The sequence below is a fragment of the Lipophrys pholis genome (genome assembly GCF_963383615.2).
Source record: "Lipophrys pholis genome assembly, chromosome: 18".
Classification (NCBI taxonomy): domain Eukaryota; kingdom Metazoa; phylum Chordata; class Actinopteri; order Blenniiformes; family Blenniidae; genus Lipophrys; species Lipophrys pholis.
This window is the reverse complement of record NC_137646.1, coordinates 7,702,552-7,722,323: the sequence shown is the minus strand read 5'-3', so window position 1 is coordinate 7,722,323 and position 19,772 is coordinate 7,702,552. Positions and strand designations below refer to the sequence as shown.

Sequence of the window (19,772 nt, the reverse complement as noted above, 5' to 3'; positions counted from 1 at the left end):
CTACTCCCACAGATCCAACAAAACAGTCTGACACAACTCCTCCCACAGATCCCACAACAACACAGTCTGATCCTACTACTCCCACAGATCCGACAACACAGTCTGAAACAACCACTTCCACAGATCTGACAACACAGTCTGAAACAACTACTACAGATCCAACAACAACACATTCTGACACAATTACTCCCACAGATCCAACAACAACACAGTCTGAAACAACAACTCCCACAGATCCAACAACAACACAGTCTGACACAACTACTCCCACAGATCTGACAACAACACAGTCTGAAACGTCTACTCCCACAGATCTGACAACACAGTCTGAAACAACTACTTCCACAGATGATACAACAACACAGTCAGACACAACTACTCCCACAGATCCGACAACACAGTCTGAAACAACTACTTCCACAGACCTGACAACAACACAGTCTGAAACAACTACTCCCAAAGATCCGACAACAAAGTCTGAAAAAACTACTTCCACAGATCTGACAACAACACAGTCTGAAACAACAACTCCCACAGATCCAACAACAACACAGTCTCAAACAACTACTCCCACAGATCCAACAACAACACAATCTGACACAACTACTCCCACAGATCCGACAACACAGCCTGAAACAACTACTTCCACAGATCTGACAACAACACAGTCTGAAACAACTACTCCCACAGATCTGACAACACAGTCTGAAACAACTACTCCCACAGATCCAACAACAACACAGTCTGAAACAACAACTCCCACAGATCCAACAACAACACAGTCTGACACAACTACTCCCACAGATCCAACAACAACACAGTCTGAAACAACTACTTCCACAGATCTGACAACACAGTCTGAAACAACTACTCCCATAAATCCCAAAACAGAACAGTCTGAACCAACTACTCCCACAGATCCGACTACACAGTCTGACACAACTACTTCCACAGATCTGACAACAACACAGTCTGATACAACTACTCCCACAGATCCGACAACACAGTCTGACACAACTACTTCCACAGATCTGACAACAACACAGTCTGATACAACCACTTCCACAGATCTGACAACACAGTCTGAACCAACTACTCAAACAGATCCGACAACACAGCCTGAAACAACTACTTCCACAGATCTGACAACAACACAATCTAAAACAACAACTCCCACGGATCAAACAACAACAACACAGTCAGACACAACTACTCCCACAGACCCGACAACACAGCCTGACCCAAAAACTTCCACAGATCTGACAACAACACAGTCTCAAACAACTAGTCCCACAGATCCGACAACACAGTCTGAAAAAACTACTTCCACAGATCTGACAACAACACAGTCTGAAACAATTACTCCCACAGATCCGACAACACAGTCTGAAAGAACTACTTCCACAGATCTGACAACAACACAGTCTGAAACAACAACTCCCACAGATCCAACAACAACACAGTCTCACACAACTACTCCCACTGATCCAACAACAACACAGTCTGACACAACTACTCCCACAGATCCCACAACAACACAGTCTGATCCTACTACTCCCACAGATCCGACAACACAGTCTGAAACAACCACTTCCACAGATCTGACAACACAGTCTGAAACAACTACTCCCACAGATCTGACAACACAGTCTGACACAACTACTACAGATCCAACAACAACACATTCTGACACAACTACTCCCACAGATCCAACATCAACACAGTCTGAAACAACAACTCCCACAGATCCAACAACAACACAGTCTCACACAACTACTCCCACAGATCCAACAACACAGTCTGAAACAACTACTTCCACAGATCTGACAACACAGTCTGAAACAACTACTTCCACAGATCTGACAACACAGTCTGAAACAACTACTCCCATAAATCCCAAAACAGAACAGTCTGAACCAACTACTCCCACAGATCCGACTACACAGCCTGAAACAACTACTTCCACAGATCTGTCAACAACACAGTCTGAAACAACTACTCCCACAGATACACCAACACAGTCTGAAACAACTACTTCCACATATCTGACAACTATACAGTCTGAAACAACTACTCCCACAGATCCGACAACACAGCCTGAAACAACCACTTCCACAGATCTGACAACACAGTCTGAACCAACTACTCAAACAGATCCGACAACACAGCCTGAAACAACTACTTCCACAGATCTGACAACTATACAGTCTGAAACAACTACTCCCACAGATCCGACAACACAGTCAGACACAACTACTCCCACAGACCCGACAACACAGCCTGACCCAACTACTTCCACAGATCTGACAACAACACAGTCTCAAACAACTAGTCACACAGATCCGACAACACAGTCTGAAAAAACTACTTCCACAGATCTGACAACAACACAGTCTGAAACAACTACTCCCACAGATCCGACAACACAGTCTGAAAGAACTACTTCCACAGATCTGACAACAACACAGTCTGAAACAACTACTCCCACAGATCCAACAACAACACAGTCTGACACAACTACTCCCACAGATCCGACAACACAGCCTGAAACAACTACTTCCACAGATCTGACAACAACACAGTCTGAAACAACTACTCCAACATATCCCACAACAACACAGTCTGATCCTACTACTCCCACAGATCCAACAACACAGTCTGAAACAACCACTTCCACAAATCTGACAACACAGTCTGAAACAACTACTCCCACAGATTTGACAACACAGTCTGAAACAACTACTACATATCCAACAACAACATTGTCTGACAAAACTACTCCCACAGATCTGACAACAACACAGTCTGAAACAACGACTCCCACAGATCCAACAACAACAACACAGTCTGACAAAACTACTCCCACAGATCCGACAACACAGTCTGAAACAACTACTTCCACAGATCTGACAACACAGTCTGAAACAACTACTCCCATAGATCCCACAACAGAACAGTCTGAAACAACTACTCCCATAGATCCCACAACAGAACAGTCTGAACCAACTACTCCCACAGATCCGACAACACAGCCTGAAACAACTACTTCCACAGATCTGACAACAACACAGTCTGAAACAACTACTCCCACAGATACACCAACACAGTCTGAAACAACTACTCCCACAGATCTGACAACACAGTCTGAAACAACTACTACAGATCCAACAACAACACATTCTGACACAACTACTCCCACAGATCCAACAACAACACAGTCTGAAACAACAACTCCCACAGATCCAACAACAACACAGTCTCACACAACTACTCCCACAGATCCAACAACAACACAGTCTGAAACAACTACTTCCACAGATCTGACAACACAGTCTGAAACAACTACTCCCATAAATCCCAAAACAGAATGGTCTAAACCAACTACTCCCACAGATCCGACTACACAGCCTGAAACAACTACTTCCACAGATCTGACAACAACACAGTCTGAAACAACTACTCCCACAGATATACCAACACAGTCTGAAACAACTACTCCCACAGATCCGACAACACAGTCTGACACAACTACTTCCACAGATCTGACAACAACACAGTCTGATACAACCACTTCCACAGATCTGACAACACAGTCTGAACCAACTACTCAAACAGATCCGACAACACAGCCTGAAACAACTACTTCCACAGATCTGACAACTATACAGTCTGAAACAACTACTCCCACAGATCCGACAACACAGCCTGAAACAACTACTTCCACAGATCTGACAACAACACAATCTAAAACAACAACTCCCACGGATCCAACAACAACAACACAGTCAGACACAACTACTCCCACGGACCCGACAACACAGCCTGACCCAACTACTTCCACAGATCTGACAACAACACAGTTTCAAACAACTAGTCCCACAGATCCGACAACACAGTCTGAAACAACGAATCCCACATTTCCGACAACACAGTCCGAAACAAAAACTTCCAAGGATTACACAACTACAACACAGTCGGACACAACTTCTCCCACAGATTCGACAACACAATCTGAAATAACTATTCCCACAGATCCAACAACACAGTCTGAAACAACAACTTCCACAGATGACACAACAACACAGTCTGAAACAACTACTCCCACAGATCCGATAACACAGTCTGAAACAACCACTTCCACCGATCTGACATCAACACAGTCTGACACAACTACTCCCACAGATCCGACAACACAGCCTGAAAGAACTACTCCCACGGATCCGACAACACAGTCAGAAACAACTACTTCCACAGATCCAACAACAACACAGTCTGACATAACTCCTCCCACAGATCACACATCACAGTCTGACACAACTGCTCCCACAGACCCGACAACACAGTCCGAAACAAAAACTTCCAAGGATTACACAACTACAACACAGTCGGACACAACTTCTCCCACAGATTCGACAACACAATCTGAAACAACTATTCCCACAGATCCAACAACAACGCAGTCTGACACAACTACTCCCACAGATCCGACAACAACACAGTCTGAAACGACAACTTCCACGGATGACACAACAACACAGTCTGAAACAACTACGTCCACAGATGATACAACAACACAGTCTGACACAACTACTTCCACAGATCCAACAACAACACAGTCTGACACAACAACTCCCACAGATCCGACAACACAGTCTGAAACAACTACTCCCACAGATCCAACAACACACTCTGAAACAACCACTTCCACAGATCCGACAACAACACAGTCTGACACAACTCCCACAGATCTGACAACACAGTCTGAAACAACTACTCCTACAGATCCAACAACAACACAGTCTGACACAACTATGTCCACAGATGATACAACAACACAGTCTGACAAAACTACTCCCACAGATCTGACAACACAGTCTGAAACAACTACTCCCACAGATCCGACAACACTGCCTGAAACAACTACTTCCACAGATCCAACAACAAGGCAGACTGACACAACTACTCCCTCGGATCCGACAACACAGTCTGAAACAACAACTTCCACGGACGACACAACAACACAGTCTGAAACCACTACTCCCACAGCTCTGACAACAACACAGTCTCCAGACAGTACTTCAACATCTGACCAAAGTAGTATGACAGAAGCAGTATCCACCAGTCCTGGTAGTACTGACTCAACACCACAGCCAACCTCATCAAGTGGTTCAGCATCAACTGCAACTAGTCCTACAGATGTGACAACAACACAGTCTCCAGACAGTACTTCAACATCTGACCAAAGCAGTACTACAGAAGTAGTATCCACCAGTCCTGGTAGTACTGACTCAACACCACAGCCAACATCGTCAAGTGGTTCAGCATCAACTACAACTACTCCTACCCTTGTGACAACAACACAGTCTCCAGACAGTACTTCAACATCTGACCAAAGCAGTACTGCAGAAGCAGTATCCACCAATCCTGGTAGTACTGACTCAAAACCACAGCCAACATTGTCAAGTGGCTCAATATCAACTACAACTACTCCTACAGATGTGACAACAACACAGTCTCCAGACAGTACTTCAACATCTGACCCAAGCGGTACAACAGAAGCAATATCCACCAGTCCTGGTAGTACTGACTCAACGCTACAGCCAACATTGTCAGCTGAAACAGCATCAACGACAACTACTCCCACAGCTCTGACAACAACACAGTCTCCAGACAGTACTTCAACATCTGACCAAAGCAGTACTACAGAAGCAGTATCCACCAGTCCTGGTAGTACTGACTCAGAACCACAGCCAACATCGTCAAGTGGTTCAGCATCAACTACAACTACTCCTACAGTTGTGACAACAACACAGTCTTACACAACTACTCCCACAGATCTGACAACACAGTCTGAAAGCACTACTACCAGAGATCCGACAACACTGCCTGAAACAACTACTTCCACAGATCCAACAACAAGGCAGACTGACACAACTATTCCCACGGATCCGACAACACAGTCTGAAACAACAACTTCCACGGACTACACAACAGCACAGTCTGAAACCACTACTCCCACAGCTCTGACAACAACACAGTCTCCAGACAGTACTTCAACATCTGACCAAAGCAGTACTACAGAAGCAGTATCCACCAATCCTGGTAGTACTGACTCAACACCACAGCCAACATCGTCAAGTGGCTCAACATCAACTACAACTACTCCTACAGATGTGACAACAACACAGTCTCCAGACAGTACTTCAACATCTGACCCAAGCTGTACAACAGAAGCAATATCCACCAGTCCTGGTAGTACTGACTCAACGCTACAGCCAACATCGTCAAGTGGCTCAACATCAACTACAACTACTCCTACAGATGTGACAACAACACAGTCTCCAGACAGTACTTCAACATCTGACCAAAGTAGCACTACAGAAGCAGTATCCACCAGTCATGGTAGTACTGACTCAACACCACAGCCAACCTTGTCAAGTGGTTCAGCATCAACTAAAACAACTCCTACAGATGTGACAACAACACAGTCTCCAGACAGTACTTCAACATCTGACCCAAGCGGTACTACAGAAGCACTATCCACCAGTCCTGGTAGTACTGACTCAACACTACAGCCAACATTGTCAGCTGAAACAGCATCAACGACAACTACTCCCACAGCTCTGACAACAACACAGTCTCCAGACAGTACTTCAACATCTGACCAAAGCAGTACTACAGAAGCCGTATCATCCAGTCCTGGTAGTACTGAGTCAACGATACAGCCAACATCTTCAGGTGAAACAGCATCGACGACAACTACTCCCACAGCTCTGACAACAACACAGTCTCCAGACAGTACTTCAACATCTGACCAAAGCAGTACCACTCACGCAATATCCACCGGTCACGTTAGTACCCACTCAACGCTACAGCCAACATCTTCAGCTGATACAGCATCAACTACAACTACTCCCACAGCTCTGAAAACAACACAGTCTCCAGAGAGTACTTCAACATCTGACCAAAGCAGTACTACAGAAGCAGTATCCACCAGTCCTGGTAGTACTGACTCAACGCTACAGCCAACATCGTCAAGTGGTTCAGCATCAACTACAACTACTCCTACAGGTGTGACAACAACACAGTCTCCAGAGAGTACTTCAACATCTGACCCAAGCAGTACCATAGAAGCAGTATCCACCGGTCCTGTTAGTACTCACTCAACGCTACAGCCAACATCTTCAGCTGATACTGCATCAACTACAACTACTCCCACAGCTCTGACAACAACACAGTCTCCAGAGAGTACTTCAACATCTGATCCAAGCAGTACTACAAAAGCAGTATCCACCAGTCCTGGTAGTACTGACTCAACACCACAGCCAACATCTTCAAGTGGTTCAGCATCAACTACTCCACAGTCTGAGACAACCAACAGCACAACATCACAGTCTTCTACACCAATTCCAAGCACTCCACCTGTTTGTCCCCCTGAATTTGTCTTTAACGGAACCAGCTGTGTCTGTCCTCCTGGGTTCACTGGAGACCGTTGTCAATATGTTGAAAATGTTATCGCAGGTAATGTCCCCTCATTCAAAGTTTCTTCTTCGCTTCCTCTCAAATCATTTTGAGTATTTGCTTTCTCAACTCTTAACTGCAACTCATGTTTCATTTTGAACTTTTTTCAGATACATTGGAGAGGTCAGTCGAAGTTAATGTGGTCATTGAAGAGGAGTATGATGAAAACCTTGCTAATCCAACAACACCTGAATACACAGATTTTGTTCAACGGTTCACCACAACGGTAAATCAAACAACAAAAAACTAGGGATTTCTTAAAAACCTCTCTCTTTCTTTGGCTTTTTATGTATCTTACATTACTTTGTAGTGCATCAACAAACAATAAGTATGTTTTCACATTATTGTCTAGTTTTTCCTTTTATTGTAAACTGGAAACTCTGTGACCACCATTGACTTCAACATACAATAAAGGTTTTTAAAACATGTTTGAGGAAATAGCTGAAAGTCTTGGTAGACGTCGTCTCCTTCAGATCTTTCTCCCTTCATGCAAATCCACAAAGACACGATTATACCATCATGACTCTCTGGGAGTGATTGCCTCCCCATCACTTCCAGCACCCTTTGCTTTTCTTTAGGCTCCTGTAGATCACTGATATAGAGTAAATTTAGAGCCAATCAGATACCTTCCTGCTGGAGCCATTACACAGGGGTAATAGTTTAGAAAGTGGGGAGTTACAAACATACATGCTCATATATACACATCATACTTTTTGTCTTTCTAAAACACTGTTTTATCACCATTTCAGATGATGATATATTACCGTCTAAAGATGATATCAAACCTGGAAGACGTCATCGTGACAAACATCGGGTAAATGGTTACTATATTTTTACTGTTAAATGTGGTGAATTGAAGTTGTCATTGTAATATTGCGCTGACTTTCCTTCCTCCCAAAAGAAGAATTTTATCATCTTGTGGCTTCTTGTTTTCTCAGCCGAGGACATCCAATGAGGAGAATGTTAGATAACACTGTGGCGGTGGTAAGCAAAGGCACTCCAACTTTTCTCAACAGCATATCAATCTGTAGGCTCCTTAAATATGAACACAAGTCATAGATAAATGTGTTCTCATTTCAGATGAAAGTTTCAGAAGAAGTCATCAAACCAAGAACTGAAAGGTAAATAAATGCACTGATACAATACGAAGAAATACGTCATGAATTGTAACATGTTCTGCTATTGACAGAGTTGTTAAGAGGTGTCTGTTGCTCTTCACACAAATTCAAATATTTCATCAAAGTGTGTGAGTGAGTGAGTGAGTGAGTGAGTGAGTGAGTGAGTGAGTGAGTGAGTGAGTGAGTGAGTGAGTGTGTGAGTGAGTGAGTGAGTGAGTGAGTGAGTGAGTGAGTGAGTGAGTGAGTGAGTGAGTGAGTGAGTGAGTGAGTGAGTGAGTGAGTGAGTGTGTGTGTGTGGTATCCCTTACTCTCCGGGTTCTCAATAAGTGTCAAGAATAATTGTCAAGTTAGCAGTATTACCCAAATGGAAAATTGTCATTACTGAGCTCTGTTTTCTACAGGGGTGGGCTAACAAAATTAACTTAAACCCACTGAAAGACTTGCAATTTAAACTGAGGGATAAACAGAGGGACTGCCATATGTGAATGAAAATAAGATATAGAATTTTTCTATATGTGCCTGTTGTTGGACAAAAGACCCCTCAATTTACTCCACATCAAATCAATGTCAGACTCAAACAAACACACTGTGGCAGACATGCCTGCCACCTGCAGGTTCACACACAGAGGAGGCTCGTACACTGACTTTTCAGTCACCATACTTACACCAACACTCTTCAGACACATACAGTGCTCCTCTCTCTGGCCACGTTCATGTACACAGGCTTTCAAGAAAACAGATACTGTATTTCCTCCTCTATGTTCACAAAGAATATCTTCATTTTCACGGATCGCATATCCACCTGGTTCAGAGCTGCTATGAGCAGCCAAACCTGTAGGGGGCAGTGTAACTAGAAGCTTGAAGTCATGATAGCCAATCAGAATCCTGGAAAAAAACACGACGTTTTTCTAAATCCCCACAGTTTTCAGGAATTATCATTTGGGAAGACTCATAGCTACATTTATGTGTAAAAGTGAGGTAATAACGCAGAGAAATATCTCAGTTTTTTAAATACCAAGGTACATGTAAACGTGGCCTCAGGTTTGTGCTGTGTCTTCACCTGGCACACCTGTGTCCAGCGGACTCCTCCTTTATAATCAGAGAAGTAAATGGCACCTGATGCGAATCAGGTGCGCTGCCTCCACCTCTCTGCCACAAACACATCTTTAGATTGTGGAACAAAGCCTGGGTACAATCCTGGGTAAGATCCTGCAGGTGAATGGAGAACATGCAAACACGTGAGAAAATTGCATCTTGTAATTGTAATTTTTGACATTGTTTCAGTTTCAGTGTTAGTGTCACACATGAAGTCATCTTGCAATTGCCAAATAATGGCAGCATTGAAGATATATATGGACAAAGCTTTGATGCTATTGAGACGGCTAATAAAGGCCTTGTCAACTGCACAGGTAAAGTACAGAACAATCTGAACAATCTCTGAAATCTGAACTTTATTAAATTGAAAGATTAGATCATGTTTATGTAACTGATCAGATGTCTTCTTTCTTTTACCAATTTTCAGATTGTCCATTTAATGTCACTGAAGAGCCCAAATGTATTGAAACGGATGTCTCTAGTAAAGGTAAAGAGTGTGTGCGTGTGTGTGTATAAAAGAGACATGGGGACTGGTAGATGATGGTTTGTATTTGACTAATGTAGTAAGAAGTTGGTGTTCGTTCAGGTAATGTCATGCTATATTATATCTATATAAATCTCTGAGAAACGTGAGATGTTTATCCTGATGTTAAAAAGAGGGCTGGTGTTAGAAAATAGGTTGGCTCAAAATATGTCTGTTGCGTCATTTTATGGCTCAGGTGTCCATTTATCCATCCATCCATCCATCTTCTAAACTGGTTTGCAGTAGCCAATCCCTGCTAGCTGAGGGACAGAGCAGGGTACACAGTGGACATGTCTCCAGTCCACTACAGAGCAATGTCTTCATGTTGCTGAATCTTAAACACGCTGTGGTGCAGTTGTGTGTCAATAGTGCACATTTATGACCTGATCAAACTAACACAAGTGTCTTTGTGTCTCCCTCCAGATGTTTGTGGAACTAGTTCACAATACTACCAGGTTCATAAGGACGAGAAAGGATATAGTTGTGTGACTCTATGTGACAATCGCCACTCAGCTTCTAAACCCTGCAATAATCAGGGAATCTGCACCGTGCACAGGGATATTGGACGTACATGCAAGTAAGTTGACTTCAGGGTCTGTTCATGACAGTAGTTCTTTTGTTGTTTTTTCTCTGGAGGATAAATCGGATAAGAAAGAGACCCTCCCTTTGAGCAAATAAGAGCACCCTCACACTGTAAGTCAATGTGACCCAATTCCAATTATCTGCTCACAAGTGACCCATATCCAATCTTTTTTGTGACTATATGAATGTTGCAATTCCAATTTTTTTACACCAGGCCCAGGCCTCGATCTTATGTGGTACCAAATCGGATATGTATCTTATGTTTTTCAACGCGACCGCCGTCTGAACGATCCTGTCACAAATATGTAACTTTCACGTCACTGAGATGTGGCTGCCATGACTACGCTGTGCTGGAGGAAGCGGCTCTGGTGGTGGACTGGCCATCTGGCATACTGGGCACTATCCCTGTAGGCCGTTGTCAATTGAGGCTGGTCGACAGGTCCCCACCCGACATAATTGGCTGGCCAGTTATGTGACCAACACTCACCGGCCACTTTATTAGGTACACCTTGCTAGTACCGGGTTGGACCCCCTTTTGCTTTCAGAACTGCCTTAATCCTTTGTGGCACAGATTCAACAAGGTACTGGAAACATTCCTCAGAGAGTTTGGTCCATAATGACATGATGGCATCACGCAGTTGCTGCAGATTTGTCGGCTGCACATCCATGATGTGAATCTCCCGTTCCACCACATCCCAAAGGTGCTCTATTGGATTGAGATCTGGTGACTGTGGAGGACATTTGAGTACAGTGAACTCATTGTCATGTTCAAGGAACCAGTCTGAGATGATTGGTGCTTTATGACATGGCGCGTTATCCTGCTGGAAGTAGCCATCAGAAGATGAGTACACTGTGGTCATAAAGGGATGGACATGGTCAGCAACAATACTCAGGTAGGCTGTGGCGGTTGACACGATGCTCAATTGGTACTAAGGGGCCCAAAGTGTGCCAAGAAAATCTCCCCCATACCATGACAGCACCACCAGCAGCCTGAAACGTTGATACAAGGCAGGATGGATTCATGCTTTCATGTTGTTGACGCCAAATTCTGACCCGACCATCCGAATGTCGGAGCAGAAATCAAGACTCATCAGACCAGGCAACGTTTTTCCAATCTTCTAATTTTCCACTGCTGGTGAGCCTGTGGGGATTGTAGCCTCAGTTTCCTGTTCTTGGCTGACAGGAGTGGCACCCGGTGTGGTCTTCTGCTGCTGTAGCCCCTCCGCCTCAAGGTTCCACATGTAATGCGTTCAGAGATGCTCTTCTGCATACCTCGGTTGTAACGAGTGGTTATTGGAGGTACTGTTGCCGTTCTATCAGCTCGAAGCAGTCTGGCCTTTCTCCTCTGACCTCTGGCATCAACAAGGCATTTGGCCCACAGAACTGCCGCTCACTAGATATTTTCTCTTTTTCGGACCATTCTCTGTAAACCCAAGAGATGGTTGTGGGTGAAAATCCCAGTAGATCAGCAGTTTCTGAAATACTCAGACCAGCCCGTCTGGCACCAACAACCAAGCCACGTTCAAAGTCACTTAAATCACATTTCTTCCCCATTCTGATGCTCGGTTTGAACTGCAGCAGATCGTCTTGACCATGTCTACATGCCTAAATGCATTCGGTTGCTGCCATGTGATTGGCTGATTACAAATTTGTGTTAAAGAGCAGTTGGACAGGTGTACCTAATAAAGTGGCCAGTGAGCGTATAGTCCAGTAGTGTGGCTGACTGTCTATTCAGCACAGCCCATTGGTTAACTGTCAATCAGGGCTTGTCAATCACCCAGTTCCTGGATGGGCATGGCTAACAGAGTCACAGACTCACAGCAAGTGACCCGAGGTTAGATGAGGAGTCTGACAACATCATGGAAAGACACCGATTGGGGAAAAACGCCCTGGTGGCACTTAAAAGCAACAATGAAAACAAATAGAAGCACTGGGAGCAGAGGCCTCCAAATGCACCAAAATAACAGCGGTATTTGGTCAGCAAGAGGATGAGAGGGGTAAGTAATAAAAACAAGCATGACAGACCTGTAAGCAGCACTACTGACGAAGATAGCTGAGAGAGAGCAACATTTTGAAGACAAATTTAGGTCAAAACAAAAACATTGTTTTTGCATGCAGACACGTACCAGACCTAGTAATGTAATAGAGCAAACAAGCCTATTGCTATGCCATGTCATGTGCAGTTTGGCAGTCACATATGTTAGTATGCAAAAGAAATATGACTGGTAACTATTAGTCTTAAACATTTTTTTATTATACTAATTAATTAATTTTATATGTAGAGATACACTCACTAGCCACTGCATGAGGTACACCTGTGCAATCTAATGCAATCACATACAACTGCTATGCCATGCCATGCATTCTTAAGTTTACATATTTTTAGTTTGACATTGTCATGAGTCTGTGTATTATTGAGGTCATAGTTGATGGTGGTGGTGTACTTGAGTGCATTAAATTGAGCTGTGTGTTCCTTATACCTTAGTCCAACCCATTTCCATATATTAGTGGGGACACAATATTAGGAACATATATAATATATTGCACTCCAGTATGTCACCATCACCCATTACAACCTCAATAATGTTGTGTGGTAAGACCAGGGAGGTAAGATTTACTGGAGCTGTGGCAATATGTATTACTCCAGACACGAAAAGCCAGACAATGCCAACCTGGGAAATTCACCCAGAGAACTATGTTGCCTCATAATACCAATCGTGGTACGGATAATCACACAATTACGGCAGATAAGGCAAGACCAGGGGTGCGCAGCACATCACACAGGAGGGAGACGCCGTCACCACCCAGGACAACAATGCCTCCACCTGTGAACCCCGTTTCTGAAAAGGAGGAAAGAAGCTAAATAAAAAGGGGCTTCACAGGTCAAAAATGCCAGCGCTGATTTTTTTTGCCTCAGTCCATCCCCAGGCTTCGCCAAAATGTTAAAAGACGTGATCTCTTTCTTTCTCAATCTCCTTCTTTCCTGCGTCATTTTGCCTAGATTTTGTTGGCTCCTATTGCTCTACCACTTCAACATGGATAGTCACGAGTTGACCAGTGATGCCAGATGGGGCAGCCAGGTCTCTCCTATTTGTGGAGCCAAATTCTTGTAACTTTTTTCTTTATATATTTAGTGCAGTTGTGTGCTTATGATGTGTTCATTATATTAGTTTTACGGTTTTAACATGATTTCTACAGAGGGTGAGATTTGGGCTGGTTTTATTGAGGTGGGTGAGTTTTACATCGTTTTTGGGCTGGAAACAGTGAATTAGATCTGAGATACTACGACCTGGGATACACATTCCCTAGGATATCTTTCTGTTACCTGGGTTAACTTACCCAGACATGGGCAATTCTGATAACCTTTAACACAAAGCAGGTTAACAACTTGGTAATTTAATCCAGGGGTTTCCCTTCAGGATCAGTGCACGTTCACATGGGAGGGGTGGAGTTTGCAGCATCTGACCAATCACACACACACACACGGAGAAACCTTGCAAAGCAGCTGACTTTATAGACTTTATATGAAGAATTCAAACACATCGTCCAGGCTAAAAGCAGCACTGTTGTCACAGCCAAAGCCTGGAAATTCCCCACTTGTTAATGCCTTGACTTGATGAGATTATCCGATATGAATTAATTTGATAATATAAATGGCACAGCACTGTGACCACTCAATTTCACTTTATGACCTTTCAAGACCTTTAGTGTGAATGCGGCCTATATGACCAAACTTGTGAGTTTTTAACTTGTGCAGCACACAAAAAAGTGACTGGTGGTCATCCATAACAGCTACCTCATCCAACCTTTCTCATTTTTACTGTCTCTGATGTTTCTTTTTTAATTATATCTTTTTTCCATTTTAAAACACTGTCTCCATTTTTGAAGAGTGTTTCTTCCATAGAGTTCCTTTTTTTTTATCCTGGCGAATATTCACTTTGAATTCATTGTTTTTCTTTTTTTGCTGCTTTATTTCATTCTCAGGTGTCTGGATCTGGATTCCACTTGGTATATGGGCGATGACTGTCAGTTTCCGATCCAGAGGACAGCTTTCTATGCTGGTTTGAGTGTGACGCTCCTCTTCCTGCTGCTGGTTGTTGCATCTCTGACTGTTTATGTGGTGACCAACAGACGCAAGCAAACAAAGTAAGCTGACATGTTGGTACTGCTTCACAAGAGGAGAAACAAACACTCCCAAATCATCTTTACTCATTCATTATTATTTGTAATTATTCTGTGCAGTCTAAATCTAACAAGTTCATGTGTAGCATTAGCTCGTGGTGACATGTTTAGTGTTAGCTGGTGGCTACATGTTAGCATTGACCTGACACTAAAGACTTGATTTTCTTGATGTGTAAATTCTTTGTGGATATTTCACACACAGCTGTGCTCTTATCCACGATTCCATTTCGCAGTTTTTAGAATGAAACGTTCGTTTCACATCCGTTAGCTGCTAATGTTAGCTTAGCTTCTCTCCACACTGATGCAGCGGTATTGTCGCTGAAAGAAAGAGCGGGAATGGTCTTCAAACTCAGACTTTTTTTCAATAAAGCAAATGTTTCCTGTGGGCCGTAACCACGGCAGAACCGAACAAGGCTGGCGAGCCGCTAACTCTCAGCATGCTCTCCAGATCTGTTCTCACTCCACTCAACTCCCTCCACAGTCCAGCTCCTCAAACACTGCCCCTCTAGGCCCGCTCTCTAGACCCTCCACCAAATCAAAACCCCGCAGACCATTCACTCATTATGAAAGTCATTCATTGCGGTCATCAATTCTTTCAATTAGCAATCATCGGCCTCTGGACCGTAACATTTGTTTAGTTTGCTTAAAATACGTATAACTCCGTAGTCCCCCGGCTAGCTCAGTTGGTAGAGCATGAGACTCACAATCTCAGGGTAGTGGGTTCGTGTCCCACGCCGGGCGCCACTTTCCCGTGGGCTCACCACCTGCAGGAAGGTTCTTAAATGGTGCGATGTGATCTGGGTGACGGTGCTCAGACTGTCACCCCTGCGACCCGGAAATGAATGAATGAATACGTATAACTCAAGCTTCCTGGTTAACGGTTTACTTTCATAACACAGACAAGATTGCTGTGTGTTATGTGTTGCTTTGTGGGTGACATATATATAAACCCAATTATATCTGATTCCACAGGAAGAAAGACGTGAAAGAGAAGCTGGTGAACCAGTGGCTGAATGAAGACTTTGAATGGACCAGATCCAAGAGTGCAATCAGTACAATCAATGCTGGTCAGTATTTAATCTCCAGTCACATTAACATCATTATTCAGGCTCAACTTCTTTCATAACCTTTGATGAAATGTATTATTTTGCTGATTATTTGACTGTTTTAAAGTGTGTGTGATGAAACCTTTGCAGGAATTCTTCTTTTATCACGTAACAATATTTAATCCTTCACAGGATTACCACAAATGTACAAATTTTAATTACTGAGCTGTCATTTCATGTATTTGATTGTTTAATAGTTCACATGGCTTCCATTAAACCGGGGGTGTCCAACTCTGGTCCTGGAGGGTCCTGCATGCTTTAGATGTCCCCCAGCTTCAGCACACCTGAATCTAATGAAGAACTCTTCATTAAAATTGTACAAGAGCCCGTTAAGGAGTCCTTATTATTATCAACTGGGAGAGAGCTAGAACATGCAGGATGCTGAACCTCCAGGACTACAGGATGCATGGTTTTATACTGGAACAACAGTGAGATTAAAAAATGTGGCTTTAGTGAAAGTCAATGGGACATTTTTGGGCATGAAAGGGTTGATAGGAAATTTCTGACACTGCATGACAAATACAAATGTAATCAAGTCAATTTTGTTGTTAATCTTTGACGTGTCTAAGACTTTAATCACCACCAAAGCCCCTTCAACCTATTTATTTTATTGAAGATTGAAATAAGGTCTTGTCCTTTTTAAGGTCCATGAAGATTAACATGATTTCTAAATATCCTTCCTCACACATGATCAATCAGCCTTCTCCAGTGAGGATCCAGGTGAAAATGGACAACCGACTCCACTCTACCAGATGACCCGGCCCTATTCAGTGAACACCTCGCTTTCGACTGAGACAGAAACTCCATTTCCTAACAGGGGGTTGTCACAGTTTACCCCACCGGACCGACCCCGCAACCAGCCGGTCAGTGATCACAGGCAGTGAAAATCTGGAGCTTTGTGCTGTTCAATACATTCTCACTCTCATTCTGATTGTTGTCCTTTTGTTGTCTTTATTTCCACAGATGAGAATCAGAGGCTCCTGGGAAGCTTGAAGGGATCCCAAAAACTCTGCTTTTAGTCACCTTATGTTGAAAAAGCTGATGACTGTAAACTATTTAAACTTTTCACACTAGCTGCTTATGTTCTCTCACAATTTATTTCTTGGTTTCTTTGTTTAATTAGACTAAGTGCACAGATACAACACTTTTTGCCTCTGTATTCAGTCATAGCACCCAAACAATGAACCAACATATTCACTTCTCAAAAGTAGCCTCTGTTTGCATTGAGGAAGCCGTCTGTGTCGAACTCTCATTAGAACATGGGCCACAAACAGCCCAGTTAATGTCATTTTACTGGTGAACTCACAATATGAAGATCCAGAGCTAATGCAGACCTGAAAGAAAACTGCTCCAACTCCACGAAGATGACTATCCGGCTGAAGACTGAAGCTACTTTAAGGAGTTTAAAGGTGTTTAACTTTTTTTTTTTTTGCGTTTTTTGTTTTTAAATCAAAAGAACAAGTGTATACGTGTTTATGATTTGTATGTTTTGAAAAGTTAGCTTTTATATTCCATAAATTTAATTTATGAAAGAGATCATTGAGATCGCCTGCTCTTGTTGCACAACACTGTTTCAAAACCTTTTTTTTGCTCAGTCCTTTCGGCTGTACCCTAAGAAACCCTGTGGATTCCTTCACTACATTACTGTGAAGATAAACCCTGGCAGACACACGTGAACATGAGAAAGAAAAGTACAGGGCAGTTTTCCACGTCTGATCTGGACTGCACAACAACGCATACAGCCGGATTTTAACTCAACTGGGCCAATAAGTAAAATAACGTCTTAACGTCCTTTAAAAAAAAAAACCCTGCAAAGGCACAAAAAATGCAAGTACATCATGAAAATGTTCACATTTAATCCCCTTTTTCTAAAATATATTATGCGCTACCTGATATTGTCTTTAAGAAACTGTCATCTGTAATGGGATCTGCCACGGAGTTTGCCATCAAAGTAGTTACGGCAGGTTTTCACAAACTCTCCCTCATTGTACAGCTTTAATGCTAATGCCGCTTCTCCAACAATCATAAGTTCGCCAGCTTTCAGGAATCCCTTTGTTATGAGCAGTTTTGTGTTGTGACCTCTCCGCCTACTGAAAGAATTCAACTTCCAGCGGACAGGCTGGGAACAGCAGTTACTTTAATTGAAAAACAAATGCAGTCAATCAGCTTTGTATATTTTTGTACTTTGCATGATAATCCCTCAGACTGGACGGACTGATGGGAAGAAGCAAATATTGAATGAATTCAAAAAGTGAGTTCTTGTTGTGATGTTAATGATTTGGATGTACTTTATGTAAATAAAACATTTGGAACGGCAGGAAGATTTCTGTAAAACTGTCAGTGATTTAATTTACATGCAGACGATGGGGTTATAAATGAAAATCCACCTTTGGTTGCTCAACAAATGACCCAATTTGTTCAATGGGTTTCACTTATATAGCGCTTTTCAGGGACACGTCGACATGTGGCCAGTCAGACATGGGAATCGAACCTGCAACCTTCCGATTGGGAGACAACCGTGTGTCCGTGCGTGCGTGTGTGTGTTAGAGAGAGAAATCAAGAGAGACAGAGAGATGGAGAGAGAGAGAGAGAGATCTCAACCTTTTTTTCCTATCTGTCATGAGTTTTTCACTTCAAACTGTTTTGACATTTTATATCATTCAAGAAATAAACCCCCAATCCTTCCTTTAAACATCAATTCTACATGCTGTTCTCCACCTTTCATCATTTCAAGGTTTAAGGTGAACTTCATTGCCCCCGAGGTTCATTTTAATGCACCAAAATAAGTAAAACTTACATAATGAAACATTGACATTATACACATGCTGACAAATCTGTTTACAGTTTTTGCACAGACCAAAGGTTTTTGGAGTAAAAGAGTTCTTGTGCATGTACTGTATGCAGACTGAACCGATGACAGGACAGTAAAGCGGGTGCAGTCGGTGCAGCAGCTGAGCTCTCAAGGTTCTCACTTTGCGATCTTGCACCAACTTTTTACTTTCCAGTCTGTTTTCGGTTTTGAGAGTGAGTAACCAACAAACAAAACAAAAACTGACAAGTTATTGAATAAAACAATAAAACAGTCTCCTAAAAGTTGAATCAATGTTAGAATCTCTCAGTTTAAAAAAAAAAAAATACCATATGCTGGTCGGGTTTTGTACGAAGTGCACCAATGTGGTGCTCAAAGGCCAGTTTATTGGTAATTATAACTTTGTACCACCCCTTCGTGCTGGTCATTTAAGATCACAGAAGAAAAAGAAGAGGGCTTCTTCCTGAAAATTATCCACATTTCTTTTGTGTGCATTTTTATTGACACAGGCAGTAAAGCACATGAAACAGGCTTGATCTTGGACTCACGTTGCATTCAAGAAATCTTATCTCATACACTTTCACCCCAACCACGTGTCACAATATGATTTTGACCTTTTCAGCCACACCTGCCTGGGCCCGTGTGAAGATATACAGTTTATAGCCACACTATAAAAAGAGGCTGCAGGATAAAGGAAGGGAAGTTGGGGGAGTAATCTAATAGAATAGAATAGAATAGAATGCCTTTTCTTGTCACATGTACAGGTACAGTGAGATTAAAAACAACTCCAGTGACAGTGCAGCAGTTAAAAAGGGCAGAATATAGTGCAAGAAGGA

General features: G+C 42.8%; 1 protein-coding gene across 1 annotated transcript; it reads left to right on the top strand.

The window, feature by feature from the left end:
• The first annotated feature begins 6,228 nt into the window (after positions 1-6,228).
• LOC308123402 (uncharacterized protein) lies at positions 6,229-18,446 on the top strand. The gene is made up of 12 exons (XM_080485886.1): positions 6,229-7,521; positions 7,632-7,747; positions 8,271-8,335; positions 8,460-8,505; positions 8,602-8,642; positions 9,924-10,048; positions 10,162-10,221; positions 10,681-10,834; positions 14,824-14,985; positions 15,994-16,088; positions 16,827-16,990; positions 17,091-18,446. Exons 3-12 carry the CDS (start codon positions 8,271-8,273, stop codon positions 17,118-17,120), a joined length of 942 nt encoding a protein of 313 aa, XP_080342012.1. The 5' UTR covers positions 6,229-7,521; positions 7,632-7,747; the 3' UTR covers positions 17,121-18,446.
• Positions 18,447-19,772: the final 1,326 nt, after the last annotated feature.

What these genes read in the sequence shown, in the direction of transcription:
- LOC308123402 (XM_080485886.1), top strand. Translation starts at nt 8,271, where the DNA reads ATGATGATATATTACCGTCTAAAGATGATATCAAACCTGGAAGACGTC. An exon ending in TAGATAACACTGTGGCGGTG is followed by an intron (nt 8,506 to 8,601) that starts GTAAGCAAAGGC and finishes TTCTCATTTCAG; the next exon opens with ATGAAAGTTTCAGAAGAAGT. An exon ending in AGGCCTTGTCAACTGCACAG is followed by an intron (nt 10,049 to 10,161) that starts GTAAAGTACAGA and finishes ACCAATTTTCAG; the next exon opens with ATTGTCCATTTAATGTCACT.